The sequence below is a fragment of the Rattus rattus genome, chromosome 14 (assembly GCF_011064425.1).
Source record: "Rattus rattus isolate New Zealand chromosome 14, Rrattus_CSIRO_v1, whole genome shotgun sequence".
NCBI classification, from domain to species: Eukaryota; Metazoa; Chordata; class Mammalia; order Rodentia; family Muridae; genus Rattus; species Rattus rattus.
In genome coordinates this window covers 53438418-53456818 of record NC_046167.1, presented here as the reverse complement: position 1 = coordinate 53456818, position 18401 = coordinate 53438418, and the positions used below count along the sequence as shown (strand labels likewise).

At 42.0% G+C, this 18401-nt stretch overlaps 1 protein-coding gene across 1 annotated transcript in view; it reads right to left on the bottom strand.

The window, feature by feature from the left end:
- Window positions 1–16582, bottom strand: part of C14H6orf201 (chromosome 14 C6orf201 homolog) — a 44788-nt gene extending 28206 nt beyond the window's left edge. Inside the window, exons 1-2 of the mRNA XM_032884572.1 lie at window positions 16311–16582; window positions 8558–8756 (exon numbers count right to left, since the gene is read on the bottom strand). Coding sequence (XP_032740463.1) covers window positions 8558–8756; window positions 16311–16485 — 374 coding nt within the window. The 5' untranslated portion in view covers window positions 16486–16582. The remainder of the gene's footprint in view (window positions 1–8557; window positions 8757–16310) is intronic.
- Between the last annotated feature and the right edge of the window lie 1819 nt (window positions 16583–18401).

Genomic DNA, 18401 nt, shown 5'->3' with positions numbered 1-18401 from the left:
GGGCCCCACTCCTGAGGTGACAACTCAAGTAGTCTTTTGAGGTTCCAGCAGGCACGTTGTGACTGTGTGCGGGCAAGCAAAAGGGATAGTTTAATAATCTGGGACTCTGCCTGAACTGGGTCATGGGCAACTCTTCCTTCTCCTCCTCCTCCTCTTCCTCCTCCTCTTCCTCTTCCTCTTCTTTCTCCTCCTCCCTTTTCTCCTTCTCCCCCTTCTTTTCAAAGATATACTTGTTTTATTTTATATGTATGAGTGCTTTTTTCCATTCATGATTGGGATGTCAGAAGAGGGTATTGGATTCCCTGGAACTGAAATTATATATGATTATAACATGTATGTACCGGGAACTGAGGAAGAGCCTCAGCAAGAGCATTTTAGCTCTTAGCCTTTTGGCCATCTCTCCAGCTCAACCCAGTTCTTCTAATAATACACTTGGAAGACCCGCTTTTTGCCACAAATGTGTCTCACACACACACACACACACACACACACACACACACACACACACACACACACACACTGAACAATGCATCCAGCAACCTGGGACCCCTACCTGCATTACGCTATGTATTCACTTCTCTCTAAACAATGGAATAGGTTTCTCCTCCCTTAACATCAATCTAACCTAGTTTCTTTTCAAATGTATTCCCAATGTATTTAGTTACATAGGATGGATAGGCTGGTCTATTCTGAATTAGTTTTAGTTGCATATATAGCAAGGCAAAACTATATCCTCAAGTGAATTTATAGAGAGACTCTATTTATTATCCAATGCCTATGCATAATCAGGATGTATATAATTAAAGTCAGATGCACTATAGAATGAGACATACACAGTAGAAAACGATTATATGACCTAATATATCAACCATAATAGAGGAGCATCTTTGGTACAGCCCTTAGTAACCGAACTCCTCCTTCTCTTGAGCCCTGAAAAGGAGAGTTCCCAAAATTAATTGAGGCCTTTGACTACCTGTTGCTCTTTTGCAGGTTATTTGGACCCATTGAATAGCTTTTAAAAATAAAATTCACGTGAGCCTCTTTTTTTCCAATTTCTTGAAGAAGAGGCCAAGAACCTAGAAACACCCGACCCAGACCTCAAGCACCTGTAAGACTCTATGAGAGCTTTTTCCCCTTCCCACCATCCTATCCAGCGACAGTTTTCAGTAAGAGAGGGACAACATGGTAACAGTCTTGATTTCCTCCTTTAAGCAATGCTCAGTTCCCACTCCTCAGGTAATTCTGCTTAATCTGTTAATTTCCATGGTCGAGACCATTCTTCTTAGACTATAAAACAACTCCACTTAAGCACAGATGTAATTACACAAATGCTGAGTTCATGGAATATGATAGGATTTCTTATAGAAATAGAGCACGACTTCCATCTATGTCTGTACATAGTACCTGTACATAGATACACATAGTCACCACCTAATAACAGTCCATGATGAACACAGGTACAATGATGGTAAGATCACAAGGGAACTGAAAGTTTCCTAGTGAGACTGTAGCCATTGTAAAGTTATAACACAATGAACCACGAGTATGTTTTGAAGTAGGTGTCAAAAAAAAAAAAACAACTCTACTATGCAGCCAATGATACATAGCACATAAAATTATGAGCAGTACATAATACTGCACAATGATATGTTCTTAGCCGATGTATTTAAAATACTATGCTTTTATCGTTATGCTAGAATGTACTTCTACTTGTTAAAAAGCATTACTGTAAATCTGCTGCTATGTAACACCAGTAGCAGCTTCATAATACTTTGTTTCCTGTGTCTTTCTGGGTAGGGTGCGGTGGTGGTTTGAATAGGTTTGGCCCTCAGGCACTCATGTGTTTAAATCTTGGGGCACAGGAACTGACTCTGTTAGAAGGTGTATCCTCATTAGAATAGGTGTGGCCTTGTTGAAGGAAAGTGTCACTGTGGGGGTGGGCCTTGATGTCCTATGCTTAAAGCTCCACTCAAGGTAGAAGAGCCAGTCTGCTCCTAGCTGCCTTTGGATCAAGATGTAGAACTCTTGGCTCCTCCAGCACCATGTCTGCCCAGATGCTGCCATGATTCCTGCTATGATGATGATGGCCTAAACCTCTGAATTTGTAAGCCAGCCCCAATTAAATGTTTGCCTATATATGAGTTGCCTTGGTCATGGTGTCTCTTCATAGTAATAAAAACCCTAACTAGGACAGGTGCTTACATACCAACAAACTACTTTGTGGTATTTTCATATGAGCGTATGATCACCTTTTTTTTTTTTTTTTTTTTTTTTTGCTTTTTTTTGTGACAGGCGTTTACTATGTAACCTTGACTGCCCTGGAACTCGCTATGTAGGCCAAGCTGACCTTAAACTAACAGAAACTCACCTGCTTCTGTCTCCCAAATAGTGCAACTAAAGACGTGTGGCACCACACCTGGCAATATTCACCTCTTTTATTTCCTATTTTTATCCCCCATCCAAGATTCTTTTAGATCCATTACAGTCCCCCTTTCACTTGTGTGTCTCCTCCTGGGCAATTTCCCATATAAAAGAAAACATGTATGCTGGCTAGTTTGATTGTCAATTTGACCCAAGCTAGAGTCACCTGGAAAGAGAGAACCTCAATCTCCTGATCAGATTGGCATGGCTATGGGCCGTTGTCTTATTCATGGATGTAGGAAGGTGCAGACTACTGTGAGAGGCATCACTCCTTAGGCAGCTAGTCCTGTTCTGTATAGGAATGGTAGCAAAACATGAGCCTGAGAGGAGAGCAAGACAGCAAGCATTTCTCTATAATTTTGTCTCCAGTTTCCTGCCTTGAATTCCTGCCCTGCCCTTCCTCAATGATTGATAACATCCTGGAAGTAGACGCCAAATAAACCCTTCCCTCCCCCAAGTTGTTTATGACTGGAATATTTTATCACAGCAATAGAACAATATGGAATTCATGTTTCTGCACCTGGCTTGTTTTGCTTAACATGATGATCTCCAGTTCTAGCCACTTTCCCTCAAACAACATAATTTCAATCTTTGTGATTGAGTAGAAGTCCACTTTATACATTCAATGCACTCTTCCATCCAGTGATGGCATCTGGCCACTATGAACCATTCTGTGATAAACATGAGTATGTAGGAGGCACTTGAATGCTGACTTGGATTCATTTATCACTACTTCTTTGATTGCATTAAGAGGCCACATCCAGAGGTTGACATACATTCTATGCTGTGTAACAGCAGTGTTTGCACAATAATGAGATTGATTGCTTGTGACCCAGTGCATTTTTCAGAACGTATCTCTAGGGTTTAGCAGAAAATGACCATAAATGAGAACAGAATGCATATATAGTTGGGAGATTATGAGGGCTAACAAATTGCACATTTGTGGTATTAGTAAGCAAGCTGGTAAATCCAATGAGAGTTCACCTTACAGTCTGGAAATCAAGGGTTAGCCTGAGGCTAGAATTCCACCCCTTTATGGGATCTTAGTCTTTTCTATTAATGTTTTTAACTGACTGAATGACAGGTCTACCACACTATGGAAAACAATCACCTCTACTCAGTGACTACTGATTTGAATGTAAATCCCATCTGAGTAATACTTCCATAACAACACTTGGACACAAGTTGAAACAAACAATTGGTACCATATACTGTGCCAAGCTGATCTGTATATTTAATGATCATATAACCTGACTGAAATTTGTCACTTAGATATTTTTGTCTTGAATCCATCTGTTGTAAGCAACATAAACATTGTCTTGAATGCCTACTCAGGAACCAAGTGGGAGCTTGGGTTGGGGTAGCAAACAAGCATGTTCTTACAGTACAGCACGGTAAATGTTGTGGATATCTATGGTAGAGATGATGTAGGCATAAATTTTTCTTAACCTAATTTAATAAGCATTCAACCTCTCCTCTAGCCCACCACCTACCAGAGGTGGTGGAAAAGAAAAGTTTTAGGACAAGGCCAAAGTAGACCTGTTTAGAAATAGTTCTTTGGGGGCAAGTCCAATCTTTGTTGTCAGGATAACAACCATCCATTTGTTTTAGTTAGGGCTTTACTGCTGTGAACAGACACCATGACCGAGGCAACTCTTATAAGGACAGCATTTAATTGGGGCTGGCTTACAGGTTCAGAGGTTCAGTTCAGTGTCATCAAGGGAGGAGCATGGCAGCATCCAGGCAGGCTTGGTGCAGGCAGAGCTAGGAGTTCTATATCTTTATCAGAAGGCTGCTAGCAGAGTACTGACTTCCAGGCAGAAAGGATAAGGGTCTTAAGCCCACACCCACAGTGACATACCTACTCCAACAAGGCCACACTTACTCCAATAGAGCCACACCTTCTAATAGTGCTACTCCCTAGGCCGAGCGTATACAAACCATCACACCAGTCCTCTAGCAAAACACCAACACAAATCATCAATGGCAGTCCAGTCCATTCAGCAATCACCATTCATGAATCAGCAGCTATGGACCAGTCCACTCAGCAGACACCACACACAAAACAAGCACAGTTCAATCCAGAAGAAACTTCGAGGCTCGCCAACTGCCCTGAGTCCTTGGAAGGGGCAAGAAACCACAGGAACCTCCAGAGAAGTTCTTTGGTGATTTTCTCTCTATAATGTCACTACAAGCAAAGCTCAGCAATGTAATGTAAGGTGAACCAATACATGCGTGCACTGTCAATGAAGAATAGCAAGGTGGAGCAAAACAAACCAATGCTTGAGCTCCTGTCTGCAGGGTCATATTTATACTCCTTCTAAACATCATGAATACTTTCCCATGTCTGCTTTAGCAAAACATCCTTTCACTTGTGGGCCCCAGCAAAACATCATTTGACATAACTAACTTTCCAAAGAAACCAGAAGGTTTTACTTCAGATAGATGGAGTGCCCATTGCTTCTCTGGAGCTGGTGCCGTGCAAAGTTTAATTCCAACTGTCTACAGTGAAGGGGGAGCAAAATCAACCCTACTTACTACTACCAGGCCCCTGTCTCTGGTTACTACTGTGTCGTTTTAATAGAAACATTTTAGAATCTAAAATTCTAAAGTCCCAGTGTGGATCATTCAACTATCGTCTGTTCAAGACCTCTTTGTTACACTTTAAAAAGAAAAAGGGAAATGGGTCCCAGAGCCCACGAGTATGACATATTGAGCCAATAAATGCCGTTTACGAGTAATTATAATTTACAGGCAGTTTCCAGAAAGGATTTACAATATTATAAAATGTAGAATCTGGCATCCTGCCATGTTCTCCAACAGCGATAATACACCACCATCTGTGATGGTAGATGCTTGGAAAATCTGTTTTTCAGCACGGTAGGGCTTTGGGAACCGTTGTTTTATTTACATAGCAAAATGGAAGAATTTTTTTTTCGAAGCCAATGTGATGTAGGGTCTTCTCCTATGACTACTATCACTATGTGTTATGATTTGACTATGTCCCCCTATAAAAAAAATCATAAGTTAGAACATTGATTCTCCATGCTGCATGGACAAGGTTATTCATAAGAGGGATTAATGCCCATCTGACAGGAATATGCCAACTCTCATCCTAATAGGTCAAAATTAGTTTATTACAGGTTGGGAAGATGTCTCCATCAATAAAGTATTTGGTGTGCATGAGTGGAGAGACCCCAAATTCAATCCTCAGCACCCACATAAAAGCTGCGGTGGCAAACATCCATGATCACAGTGCTGGGGAGATGGGGACAGGCTGGTCCCTGTGCTCACTGGCCAGCCAGTCTGGCTAACTTAGTGAATACAGGTTTGTGAGAGATTCTATCTCAAAAATATGCTGGAGAGCAATTGAGGAAGACATCTGCCATTGGTCTCTGGTCTACACACACTCACACACACTCACACACTCACACACACACACACACACACACACACACACACACACACACAGAGTATTACAAAGAAAGCATACTCCATTTTCTTTCTCCCTCTCTTCCACATGTCTTTACTTGCCCTCCCAACTAATGTCATGTTTTAAAGCAATGCTATGCCTTTATCAGAGGGAAGGATTTCCTATCTTCTAGACCCTACATTTCATTGGCCATCTTTGACTTTCTATCGTTTGGAACTGTGAGCCTAAATGGAGCTATTTTCTCCTTAAGTTACCCAATCTCTAGTACTCTGCAAAAGCCATAGAAAATGGATTAAGTCCTTGTTAAGGGCTTTGCCCTCTCTGGGTAAGTGAAGATACAGATGTCAAATAGTAAACGGAAATTTGCCAGTGTTAAGTTCAAGATTTTTATGGTTGTCTTGGTCTAATATTTACACATATTAAAGTACACATTCTCACTGTACTTTATACCTGTTAAAATCCAATCGTACCAGCATAAGCCCACAAGATGCGATGGTACTGATCTTATTTTACAGATGGACAAGGCCAGGAGCTCACAGTACTGCAATCAACACCTGCACAAGAATGCTGTTCTTCTTGACAATATTCTTCGGGGAGAGGGCGTGGCACCTTTGCTTCCTTAAAGCATGGATGTTCTCAAGGTTAAGCCACAAGAGAATGATAGACTCGTTGAGTGTTTAGATGGTCCAGTTACTGGAAGATAGGGCAATTGAGCACGTTGGCATCCAAGAGTCATGGCAAAAAAAGGATTCACAATTGAATCCTGTGAAGTAGCCCATGCCCTTGTTAGACTTTTCTTAGATCCTTTGAGAGTTATTTTGCAGCAGAACTGGTCTTTTTTCCTTCCACCCAATGCTCCCGCTTATCGCCACTTTGATGAACCCTCTGTCACTAGCTGATCTTTTATGTTCTTATTTCTGTATGAGCTTTTGTTTCTCAGAGACCCCAGCCCTAAACAAACAAACAAAACCCACAAATGGTGCAAACAGTCTGCACTTTTACAGAGAGCAGATGCATGCCGGTAGAAGGAAATATATGGAGTTGGGTGTCCACTCTTGGATGCTGATTTTCAAGCTATATTTCATAGGCCACAGTACGTTGTTAAGTAAACATGTCACACCATGTGAAAGCATCACAGCCTAAAGCAGCCTTTTATGATGCTGACATTTGATTTAAAAGATGGCCTCTAAACATGGTTATATCATCTTAATTTGAATATCTTAAAATAACTTTTACCCTTGAAAATCTCAATGTCACGTCACTGTCCTGAAAAATGCCATGGTTCTAATGACTACTTTTTTCTTACAACATAACTTTGCTTTCTTTTGCTATGGATATTTTTGATATGATAATTTAATTAATTACATCATTTCTTTCTTGTTTTTACTCCCTCCAAACCCTCCTACATACCCCTCTACACTCTCCTTTAAATTTATGGCCTCTGTTTTCACTAATTGATATTGCATATATATATATATGTGTGTGTGTGTGTGTGTGTGTGTGTGTGTGTGTGTGTGTGTGTGTATAAATGTAACCTAGTCCATCTGTATAATGTTACTTGTATGTCTGCTTTCAGGACTGGCAATTTGACTTTGGACAACCAATTGGCATGGTCTTCCCTGGGGAAAGCCACTTCTTCCACCCCCAGCTTTCTTCACTTGCCTATAGTTCTTTGTATAGGGGTGAAGCTTTGTGTGCTTTTCTCTGTCCACTTTGGCATAGCCTTGGTGTCATTCTTGTTCAGCTCACATTTAGGCAGTCATATTGGTGAGACGTTATGGATATAGCTTCTGATATTACTAGGAGACACAATCTCACTAGCTATAGATTTTTAAATCTAGCTGGAGACAGGAGAGGACAGGTAGACAAGGACATTTGTTAACTAGGATGATGATCCCAAAGGAAGCTTCTAGAATAGGCAAATTCATGAGCTAGACCTCTCCCTGTATGATATCCTCTTAGGATCAGAGAGTAGCCTGCTTTTTAATCTGTCAACCCGCTAATGTTTATGATGTGCAAAGCACAGGTATCATCTTGAATAGTATGGTCAGTGATAGAAAGGCAGCAACTAGAAACTCCACATCTGGCTGGTATGAGCAGAGAAATGTACCAAATAAGGTAGTTTGCTGAGTAACCAATGCTTAAGGCTTAGCACATGCCATCTCCTTTCTCACCTAGCCTGAGGCCAACTCTTCCTCACTTGTGTTAACTACCAAAGCTCCCAGCAGGGCTCCGGCTTCCACCTGTTTCCACACAGGCCTGAGAGCACTTAAATCTATCTTGTTCCATCCTTGCAATGGTTCTTCCTTTCCCAGTGTAAAACTCTGGCACACTGTGGATAAAGTCAAGGGTCTAGTCCTCTGTCGTGCTAATGGTAGCATTTAGTGGATGGCTTCCTCTCCAACAAACCTACTCTGGCCCTGCAGATCTCTGCTCCCTGGAGCAGAAGGCAGTAGGTAGGTTAATACACTGTTCTATCTATTTCCAGTAGTTTCCTTGCACTGAGAGCTTCTTCAGTAACTCGGGATGTGTGAAAGTAGAGGCAGTGTGCTCTTGTGTTAGGGAAAGACTGGTCCATGCCCTCCATGTCTCACATAGACCATACTAAAACTTTTTTTTGGGGGGGGGGGGATGAGAATTTTCTGGCTGTGACCATTCTGTGTTCTGTAAACATGATCATAGGACAAAAATTCAAAACCCTACCTGACAATGATGGTGCTCATGGGCGGCTCATAGATGCTTTTCTGCCACAGGAGACATTTCTTCCAGTTGCCACTGATATTGTTGATTATTTTTCTTTTCCATGAGGGCACATGGCTTGGCTTTGGGGACAGACTAATCTCTTTTGGCAACTGATGTCTTGCTAAGATCTTTTCTATGCCAGAGAATTCAGGCTTCTCACCTGGTGGTAGAATAAGTATTAACAGAATTCAGTGTTGATGTCCAACCCTGCGTAACACGATTCTGAAATGTCTGTGTGTACGTGGTACTGAGGATAGAACTCCGGGCTTCCTGTGTGTTAGGTATACCCTCCGGCTATAGCTTAGCAATTTAGTAATTCTTTCTAAGCTCTGCCATCCCTTTACTCCAGCAAAATTACGTATATCTTAGTCTAAGAGATATGTTGACTATAAATGCCTGCATTAAATATGCTAGGACCACGAGCATGTAAATGTTGTTGGTTCCTTATGTATAGTTTGCAAACAAATAGTAAGTTATAATACTATTATTGTTGTTGCTGTTGTTGTTATTTCTTCTTCTTCTTCTTCTTCTTCTTCTTCTTCTTCTTCTTCTTCTTCTTCTTCTTCTTCTTCTTCTACTACTACTACTACTACTACTACTACTAAACATCTTGCTCCTAATTTAGAACACCATGTTCCTGCTATTTTGCCTAAGAACTATTCTGCATTTGGAGACCCACTAATTGAGACTTGGGATTTGGACCTGTGTCTCCTACTGCTGGAATTCTCTGGGTGGTGAGTAGCAGTTAAAATGCCAGAATGGTGGAACCACCTTGAGGGGATGAGGTGATTCCAGGGGTTTATACCCTGCCATCAGAAATGGAATGGTGCCCCTTTCCAGTCAGAAAGCAACTCCACAAAAGGTAAATGTTGCTGGTTATTTCTCCAAATGATCTTAGACCAGAACAGATCCTCCCTTCTTCTCTCTTGTTCTCAAGGAAATGACGGAGTGCTGAAAATGTATCTTGAGATAAAGGAGAGCTAGCTAGACAGCCCACATTCTTTGCCAATCTTCTAGTTAGTTGGAAACATGATGTTGTTCACTGACTTAACTTCATGACTCAAATGACCCCAAGATGTAAAAACCAGGATGGGCTGCTTTCCAGAGTCCCTCAGCCATGGAGCCAAAAGGATACACACAGTCAATACCTCAGTGATCCTGAGAAGCTTATGGCCTGAGGAACCAGTTCCCAAAGCATCATGGCTTCTGTCTCTTTCTGCCTGTCTGTGAATAATAATACCTGCTTTGTATGGCTTATGCGGGGCAGAGGTTGCCTGTCATTCTGGATTCAGGAAAAAGTTATGCCCCAGGCTCACTGGGAAGCTGCCTTTTAGAATATTACTCTCTGCAAGGAAGGGGGATCTACAAAGTCACTTCAAGATTTGGGAAGATACTCCAAACACCACGGAGAGGCAGGCAAGGAGTCAGAAGTAGAACTCGTGCACACTACAGACTAGTAGCCCACTCTCCAGGCTGTGGGATTGACATGCTGAAATCCAGACCCAAGAAAAGACTTTTGGTAGATGACACCCAGCAAAGGCAGGGTTCTCCATTCCCAAACTCACCCTTACCAAGCCACCTTTAATCTTGCTTTTAATCACTTTTAATCCAGACTTGATCGTACATTCATGATCCTACATTCATGCCACATCCATTGACTGAGTCACATTGAGACAGTGGCCCATAATAAAATTCCTTTCCTGCTACAAGACATGAATTTAGTACCAGAATAGAATAATACCTTTCCTATAATGAGGCACTCTCACTGCAGGAAGTGACAAGAAGGCGAACAAAGCAGAGAAGGAGGGAAGAAGGGGAAAAATGGAGCAAATGGAAGGAAAAGCCACCTAGTTGAACTACACAGTGTTTATTTGTGACATAGATTACTTGTATTATATGATCATACAGCTTTCCTAACTCTTCTTTAATGGATAACAATGTAAGAACAAAACACACGTAGCTCTACAACCCATTTGGGTGTATTAGAAGGCAGGACATCAGTCATCCACTTAATGCTGGAATGGCCTCATGGAGGTCCAGAGTAGACACAATAGTTCTAAATTATCTCAGCTGCCCATGATTTCAGAATGGACAACTGATGGTTCTTCCTATAGCATGGAAATGAAGGGAGACCCTAAAAAAACAAGAATTTTCTCAAAAGGGCCATTGTTTGGTAATTTAACTAAATGACATATGACAATGGATAGGTCCATCCCAAGGGTCTCAAACCTATTTCAAAATTGGCTCAATAACAGAACTGGGAACTCTGATGAGACTGCCTCTAACTATTGCCCTTGGTGGTCATTTACTTATCTCAGTGACCAGGAGCAGCCCTCCCTTGTCCTGACAAGGGAGGAGGGTGTGGAGATAGAGAAAGGGAGAGAGAGAGAGAGAGAGACAGGGGAAAAGGGGAGGGAGGGAGGGGGAGAGAGAGAGAGAGAGAGAGAGAGAGAGAGACAAAGAGTTAGACTCTTCTTAGTGAAGAAAGGATACCAGAATTTGCTCAGAGGAGCAGAATTTATCTGTTTAGAAGTGGGGTGATTTTTCCTTTCTCCCTCAGAATTTGGGCTCGCATGCTCTAACTGGTTCCTGACATAGAAGGGCTTCCCTGTCTTCTCAGGAAAAACAGGGAGCAGAATCAGAAAGTCAGATATCTTAGATGTTAACTGAAAAAAAAAACAAAAAAAAAACATTGGTCTTCCTCTCCCTTTCCGTTTTCCTACCCAGGAGCCTCCTGATTTCTAGCCCTTTGCTTCAGTTGCCAGAATTGAGCTTTATACTCAGTTGAATTCATTGAGCTCGGGAACTGACTTGCACCTGTTTTGCTGTTAGTGATGGTGATGGTCTTTTGCCTCAAGGGAATTGTTTATAAAAATTCTTTTCTTATATACTACAATGGTATCCCCTAAATGTCAGTAAATAAAGACTTGGTCCCTATGGGGATGATATTGGCTGGTGCTGTGTCTTTAACAAATAGTTCTAAGGGAGATATGTGAGTTATTGAAGTGTGCCCTTGAAGGGGACAGTAGAACCCTGGTTTTTTCCTCTCATTCTCTGCTGTGGTTTGAGAGGTACTCACTCACTTGTTCCTATGCACACAGTTTCTGTGGTACACCAAACCACCCTTATCACACCCGAGCCAATGCAGGAGTCACTACATTGATTCAGCTAGGATGAGTTGCCTCTGGGTTACTAGCACTCACCACCAAGCTCAGGTTTTTATCTGAGTGATGAGGATCCAAACTCAGGGCCTCCTGCTTGGGCAGCAAGCCCTTGACCGACTGTGCCACCTCCCAGGCCTTCCTGTGTCTCTTTAAATGGAATTCCCACCATAGGAGAGTTACTACAGCCGACAGTTCTGAAACCCATGATAGCTATGGGCAAGAAATACTGGTGTCACTGTCAATACACATCTACAGTGAGAAGATAAGGCACCAGGTAAGCAGAATCTCTCCAAAAGTAAAGCATGCTTCTCTGACCTCAATCGCATACCACATCTTCAGTTTTAATGTTGTGTTTACATAGCAAAAATAATACATGAAAAGATTTCCATTGGAATAAAGTTAAACCATTCTGAAAAGCCTACACCCCCTCATCCTGTCTTCTATCTGATGCCTTTCCTCTGTATTTTGTGTGCAGTCACACACATATTTGTATATTCAAATGCACAGTTGTCTTTGGATATAAACAACATAATATGAATTATACTGTATGTCTCCTTTTGTAACTCATCCATCGATACATTGTGTTTTTTGGTATTTGGACGTCAAAACTTTTTTATAGGTTAAATCTTAAATGTTCTCCAAAAGTCCATATACTAAAGGTTTGGTTTCCCAGCACTGTTTGGAAGTGAAACTCATGGGATGGGCACAGGGAATTGAGTTAGATCACTGAGGTTGTGCTCTTGAGGTGGATATTAGGATTCTGGCCCCTTCTTATTTCTACCTTTGTTTCCCACTCACCCAGTTTGCTCTATTTAAGATTCTCAGGGCCGGTGAGATGGCTCAAGCAGTTGAGAACACTACCTGCAGGTCCTGAGTTCAATTCCCAGCAACCACACGGTGGCTCATGACCACCTACAAAGGGATCTCATGCCTTCCTCTGGCATGCATGTGTACATACAGACTGGCATGCATATGTTAAAATAAATAAATAATTACATTTTTAAAAAAGATTCTTTCCATGATGTTCTTTCTCATTACATGTCCAAACACAATGGAGCTAACCGTGAACTGAAATCTCTTGAAGCTACGAACGTCGAAGTAGCTTTATCTCAGGTATTTGTTAGGTATCTTTGATGGAAAGCCAGCTGGCAACCGTCTTAATAACAGGAGTCCACTACATTGATCTAATCATTTACTCTCTATGCGACTGAATGACATTGGGCTGTTGAGTTCCTCATCACTATGAACAATCCTTTGCCACACTCTGTACAAGAGGTGTGTGTGTGTGTGTGTGTGTGTGTGTGTGTGTGTGTGTGTGTGTGTGTGTGTGTGTGTAGGAAGATAGTGGAAGAGGAGTTGCTAGCATGAAGAACAGGCATATGTGAGAGGTTCTGGATTGTCTGTGGCATCAGTGTTATAGTCTGAAGATATAAAATGATCCATAAATGGTTGGTTTGAATGCTCGACCTCAGATGGTGGTACCATTTTGAGTGACTCCAGAGACTTGGGGAGTGGACTCAGACTGGAGAAAGTAGGTCATCGTGGGCAGGTCCTTGGGGGGACACATTATTGCTATCAACTTTCTGTTGTGCTTTCTGCTTCCTGGTGAGTTATGATGGGGACAACTCTCATATAAGCTTGTCCCCACAGTCATGATACTCACATGACCCTCTAAACCATGCACCTCTTTCTTTTAGTTGTGTCTGCCAGATATATTGTCACAGTGACAGAGGGCTGATTTGTGAATTTTAGACTATAGCCTGAACATCTGAGGAATGTCTAGTAGACACCAGGATCCCTTCTGTATATAAAATGCCTGAGTGTGTATGTAGTTTGTATGTTTAATTTAAACATTCTTTAAGGTACTGAGGGTTTCCTTAGGTACAGAGTCATTGTGGTTCCACACATTATGGCATTTTTCTTCCCAGAAACCTGACCTTAAGAGATCTTGTAAAATAAACAAACAGTTAAAAACAAAACCACTAACCAGCTGAGTGGGGCTGTATGTCTTTTTAACACTCGCCTCACTAATTTCCTAGCACTGTTGTAATAGTACCTTAGGTAGATGCAAATATATGGATTAAAATAACAAATTTATCTCATGGCTGAAGGGGATCAGTAGGCCATGCTCCCTCTAGGTCCCTATGGGGGAAGCTTTCTCTGCCCTTTCCTACCTCCTGACATTTTCCAGATGGCCACAGAAACCCTTGGCACTCCTTGACATCACTTTCCATCCTGCCTCTTTTGTCCCATGGTCACCTTTCTCCTGTACGGGTCTTCTCACGAGATGCTCACCTGGACTTAAGTTATATTCATCCCCTTGGAGATCATATTCCCAAATGTGGCCACCATAGGGGGTGCTAGAGTTAAGACTGCAATATCTCTTTTGAGAGGGACACGATTCAACTTTTAACACTGGGATGCATGAAATGGTGACTGGCTGGCACCACAGTTGCCCTCTAGCCATAGAGCAAACAGGGCAATGTTCGAAGCCAGTTGTATTAAGTATGCATATATATGTATACATACTTTTATATTGTATATAATACATAGATTTATATACTGTATATATGTATTAACATATATATGCACACATACCTGTGGAGGAATAGGGAGTAAGAGTTTCCACAACCTTAATTTACCCCTCTGGAAAGCAATGGGCTTGAGTCATGTTGAGTAGAATCTCAAGAGGTATTTGGTACAGGTTAAGGAAATCTTACTTGAAATAGATGGAAGAGTACTATACAAAAACTGGAGAAGGGTGGTACTATTATTTTTCTATTTCCCTTATTTTTTTTCAAAATTCCTGCCTAGCTACCAGAATAATGGCTCAGTGGCTAAGAGAACCTGCTGCTCTTGCAGAGGCTCCTGGTTAAATTCTCACCCCCCAAAGACAGTTTGACTCCAGTTCCTGGGGATCGAGTGCCCTCTTCCAGTCTCTGCAGGCAGCACGCGCACACACACACACACACACACACACACACACACACACACACACACAGAGCACTTACATACCCAAAGGCAAACACTCATACACATAAATAAATCTTTAAAAATAAATAGTAAACTCATTTTAAAATATTTACTACCTCAACCCAAGGAGGTGGGAGTTGGAGGCGGAGTGTTTAGAAGGTGAGGTGGTCATGAGGAAAGAATACTCATAGGATCAGTGTCTTCATAAACAGCCTCTCTCCTCATGGGGCAAGGAAGAAATGAAAGGGATTGTTCACGAATCAGAAAGCCCTCAAAAGACAGTGGATCCGCTTTGATCTTAAAACCTCCCAGAACTCCAGGTCGTAAGAAACAAGTTTCTGTTGTCTATGAACTACCCCAGAGAGTGGTATGTTGGTACGCAACCTGGCCTAGATGGGTAGGGAAAGGGAAGAGGAGAGGCCTTCAGCAATGATCCCATGTGGTGCTGGAGAGAAAGGCTTGCTAAGTTCCTCTGCCAGAGAACAGGGGTGTTGGGTCATGACCTGGTACCTGGTATTTTAGGACAAGAAAGAGGCTTTTCAGTCCCCCACTTCCTTTTCTCACTCCCATACTCTTCTCAATGGTACTGACCCTCCCCACCGGCAAAGCTAAGCAATTTGCCTATAATTTCACCTAAGGTAGGCAAAAAATTGAATGGATCAAAAGGCAGGGGCAGAATGGGTCTGGAAGGAGCTGGGGGTGGTGTTAATATGATCAAAATATATTATGTGGAATTCTCAATGAATTGATAAAAATGGGGAGAAAGGGAGAGCTTCTAGAGAGAAGAAAATTATTTTCTGCTTCCCTCTGCCAAGTTCAGTTTACTAATAACATACACTTAAAATGTAATAAAGCCCTCAAGTCCTCCTCTCACGGCCTGAGCCCAGCATGCTCCTCACAGAGAGCAGGTACGAGTTCACTCACTTCCTTTAATTTCTGGTAGTTTTTCATGGAGCCTATGTGGTGGCCTAATACTCCTTGATTTATTTATCCATTTTCTGGATACCTGCAGCTCATCCTGCGAATTGCCTGTCCACACAGCTATTTTATTTAAACTACTTCAAATGTGTGTGTGTGTGTGTGTGTGTTCCTTATGCAATATGTGATGTAAACTGGATATATGAATTCATTCACGCCACTCTGGATTAAAAAGTAGAGAATCATTTGCATCCAAGTGACCAGTTTTGCCCCAACAGTTTAAAGTCCTTGTATCATCTGATCCTCACCTCGAAACCCTTCTTGCCAATCTCAAAATCAAACCCCCATCTTAACTTGTAACTTGAGTACATCTGTACGTGGCTGTACGGATTTTCATCTTTCCATAGGTGTGCTTTGCCGAGAGATGAATAGCAACTTATCTTGGCTTGTGAAAGATGATATGAAGAAGAGAAAATGACCTCTCCCTATGGGCAAAGTCCACAGGTCACCTAGAGAACAAAGGCTTATCGAGCCATGATGTGTCAAGGGTCTCATGGACTGAGGCACCTGTGACGTCAGGAAGTTAGTACCCACAACTAGGAGAGGGTTCACACCAGCGTGCAACTATAAGCAACCCCATCTGTTCTCTACCCACATACATTTTCTCTTGTCCTCTTCACTTCTGTAGGAATGAAGTACTTCCACCGTACAATTTGGGAGCAACTTGTGAAGGTTAGAGAGAAGTTCAAAGGTGTGACACAAGACGTCAGGCTGGGCATAATCTTTTGGCTTTTCTTCAGTAAAGAGTTGCTCGGAGTCTATGTTTACGTTCATGACAGCCTGTTAAGTTACAGAGAAAGGCAGCCGATCACGTGAAACATGGTGACTGGCACAGCAAGTCTTCTTCGTCTCAGCTTGATGCCATCCCCAAGAGGAGACGGTGGAACCTGCTTTCTGGTCTCTGACTCCTTGGCATTCTGAGCATCACAATGGCCCAGGTATTGGCCTGGAACCCCAAGAACTTCTTCTGCACCTTCAAAGCACAGAAAAGCTGCCCATGGAAGGTATCCTGCCAAATAATTGAGAGATTTTCCACAGAAACTCCAGTTTCTTGTCTGGATGTGGATGAGCTCTGAGGAGAAAGGGCGAGTTTTCCTGAAAGGAGGGAGAGTGGTGTGCACATAGCCCCGTGCTGTGTTCCCTTCCCAGAGGTCTCCTCGTATCCGCTGTGTACATAATTAAGACTTCACAGACCTAGGAGGCCCCCCAAGAGAGTGGTTACATCAGTGCTGTCCCCTGTAGATCCAAGGAAGAGCTTTATGGTCCAAAACTAAGGAAATGTCCAGAGTAACACAGGTAAGAGGGCCATCTGCTACGTATTCTTTTTTTTCCAGATTTACAAAAGAAGCAAAGCAAACAAACAAATAAAATCTCCCTAGTGCTAGTTTTTCTTCAGTGTAGACCAAGGAGCAGAGGATAACTCCAATCCTAAATAACAGCCTCAGACTTCATAGCGAAACTGGAACAATTGAGAAATGACTGAGAACCACTCCCCAGTTAGAGGTGAAAATGCAAATAATAGTGTGTTTCGGGCGGGAGGCCGGCAGGGCAGGGGTATCCTGGCATCCTGGCATCCTGGCATCTAGTTCCCCAAGAAGGCAGCGCTCAAAGGGGATATAGAGTGAGCGATTGAGTGACCAAAAGCTGCTTACTTTCAGCAATTTAACTCTTTCTTTAACTCTTCGTTATGCTGTGGCCAAAAGCAGCTGGCTTCTGGCAATTTAACTGATAAAAGAAGGGGATTAAGAATTAAGGGTTAGTTACTTGGACTCTTTCTCAGTCTGACTCAAGGGCCCCTTGCATGCCAGGTGAGAGGTTTAGAGTTCCTTAACTCTTCATGAGCCAGAGAGAAAAGAAGAGGAGAAAGAAAGTCAGCCGCGCGCGCGCGCGCGCGCGCGCGCACACACACACAAAGAGAGAGAGAGAGAGAGAGAGAGAGATACACACCACCCATTTCATTAATTTCACAATGATGAAATGCACATGCATACATATATATACATATACCTACATACGTATGTATACACATATGTATAGACGGCGACATATAGACATTTTGCACATGAATATATATATACATATACACATACACATACATGGATACATTTAGTGGATGGAGCAGAGCTCCAACGGCCACACTTTATTTATTTCTCTTTGGCAATTTATACATTCTTAGACAAATGTTCTTTATAAAAGTACAGCATAGATAAAACATTACAAAAAAAGGGGAGTTACAGAGGGATGTAGATAGTAAGTTCAAAACAGTGTTTCATTATAAGTTCAAAGCAACAGTCTCACGTGGCCTTGCTTTACCATAGTGCACACCTGTGGCTTCACCCTTGGCCTTGACCTAAATGAAGGCTTTTCCTTGATCACAAATCTGTCCTAAGCCTATTTTTTCTTCTCACTGCAATTTATGAAAGCTCATTGTCTTTCTTATTATGCAGCCCTTACCTACTACTCTGTAAGGAGGGGGATACATTCTATCCTTGATTCTAACTTTATTACCTCTTTCTGGCAAAAGAACTAAAACCATCTCGTTAAATTTTTCCTCCTAAAATTGTTTGAATCAGACCAGGAATTCTATAAAGTCATTAATTCATCTAGATAGCATGAATTCGTGAAAGAACATCCTTATGTTGATCTGTAGGACATTTGCCCAGTAGGGTGGGCTGATGCCCAGAAATCAT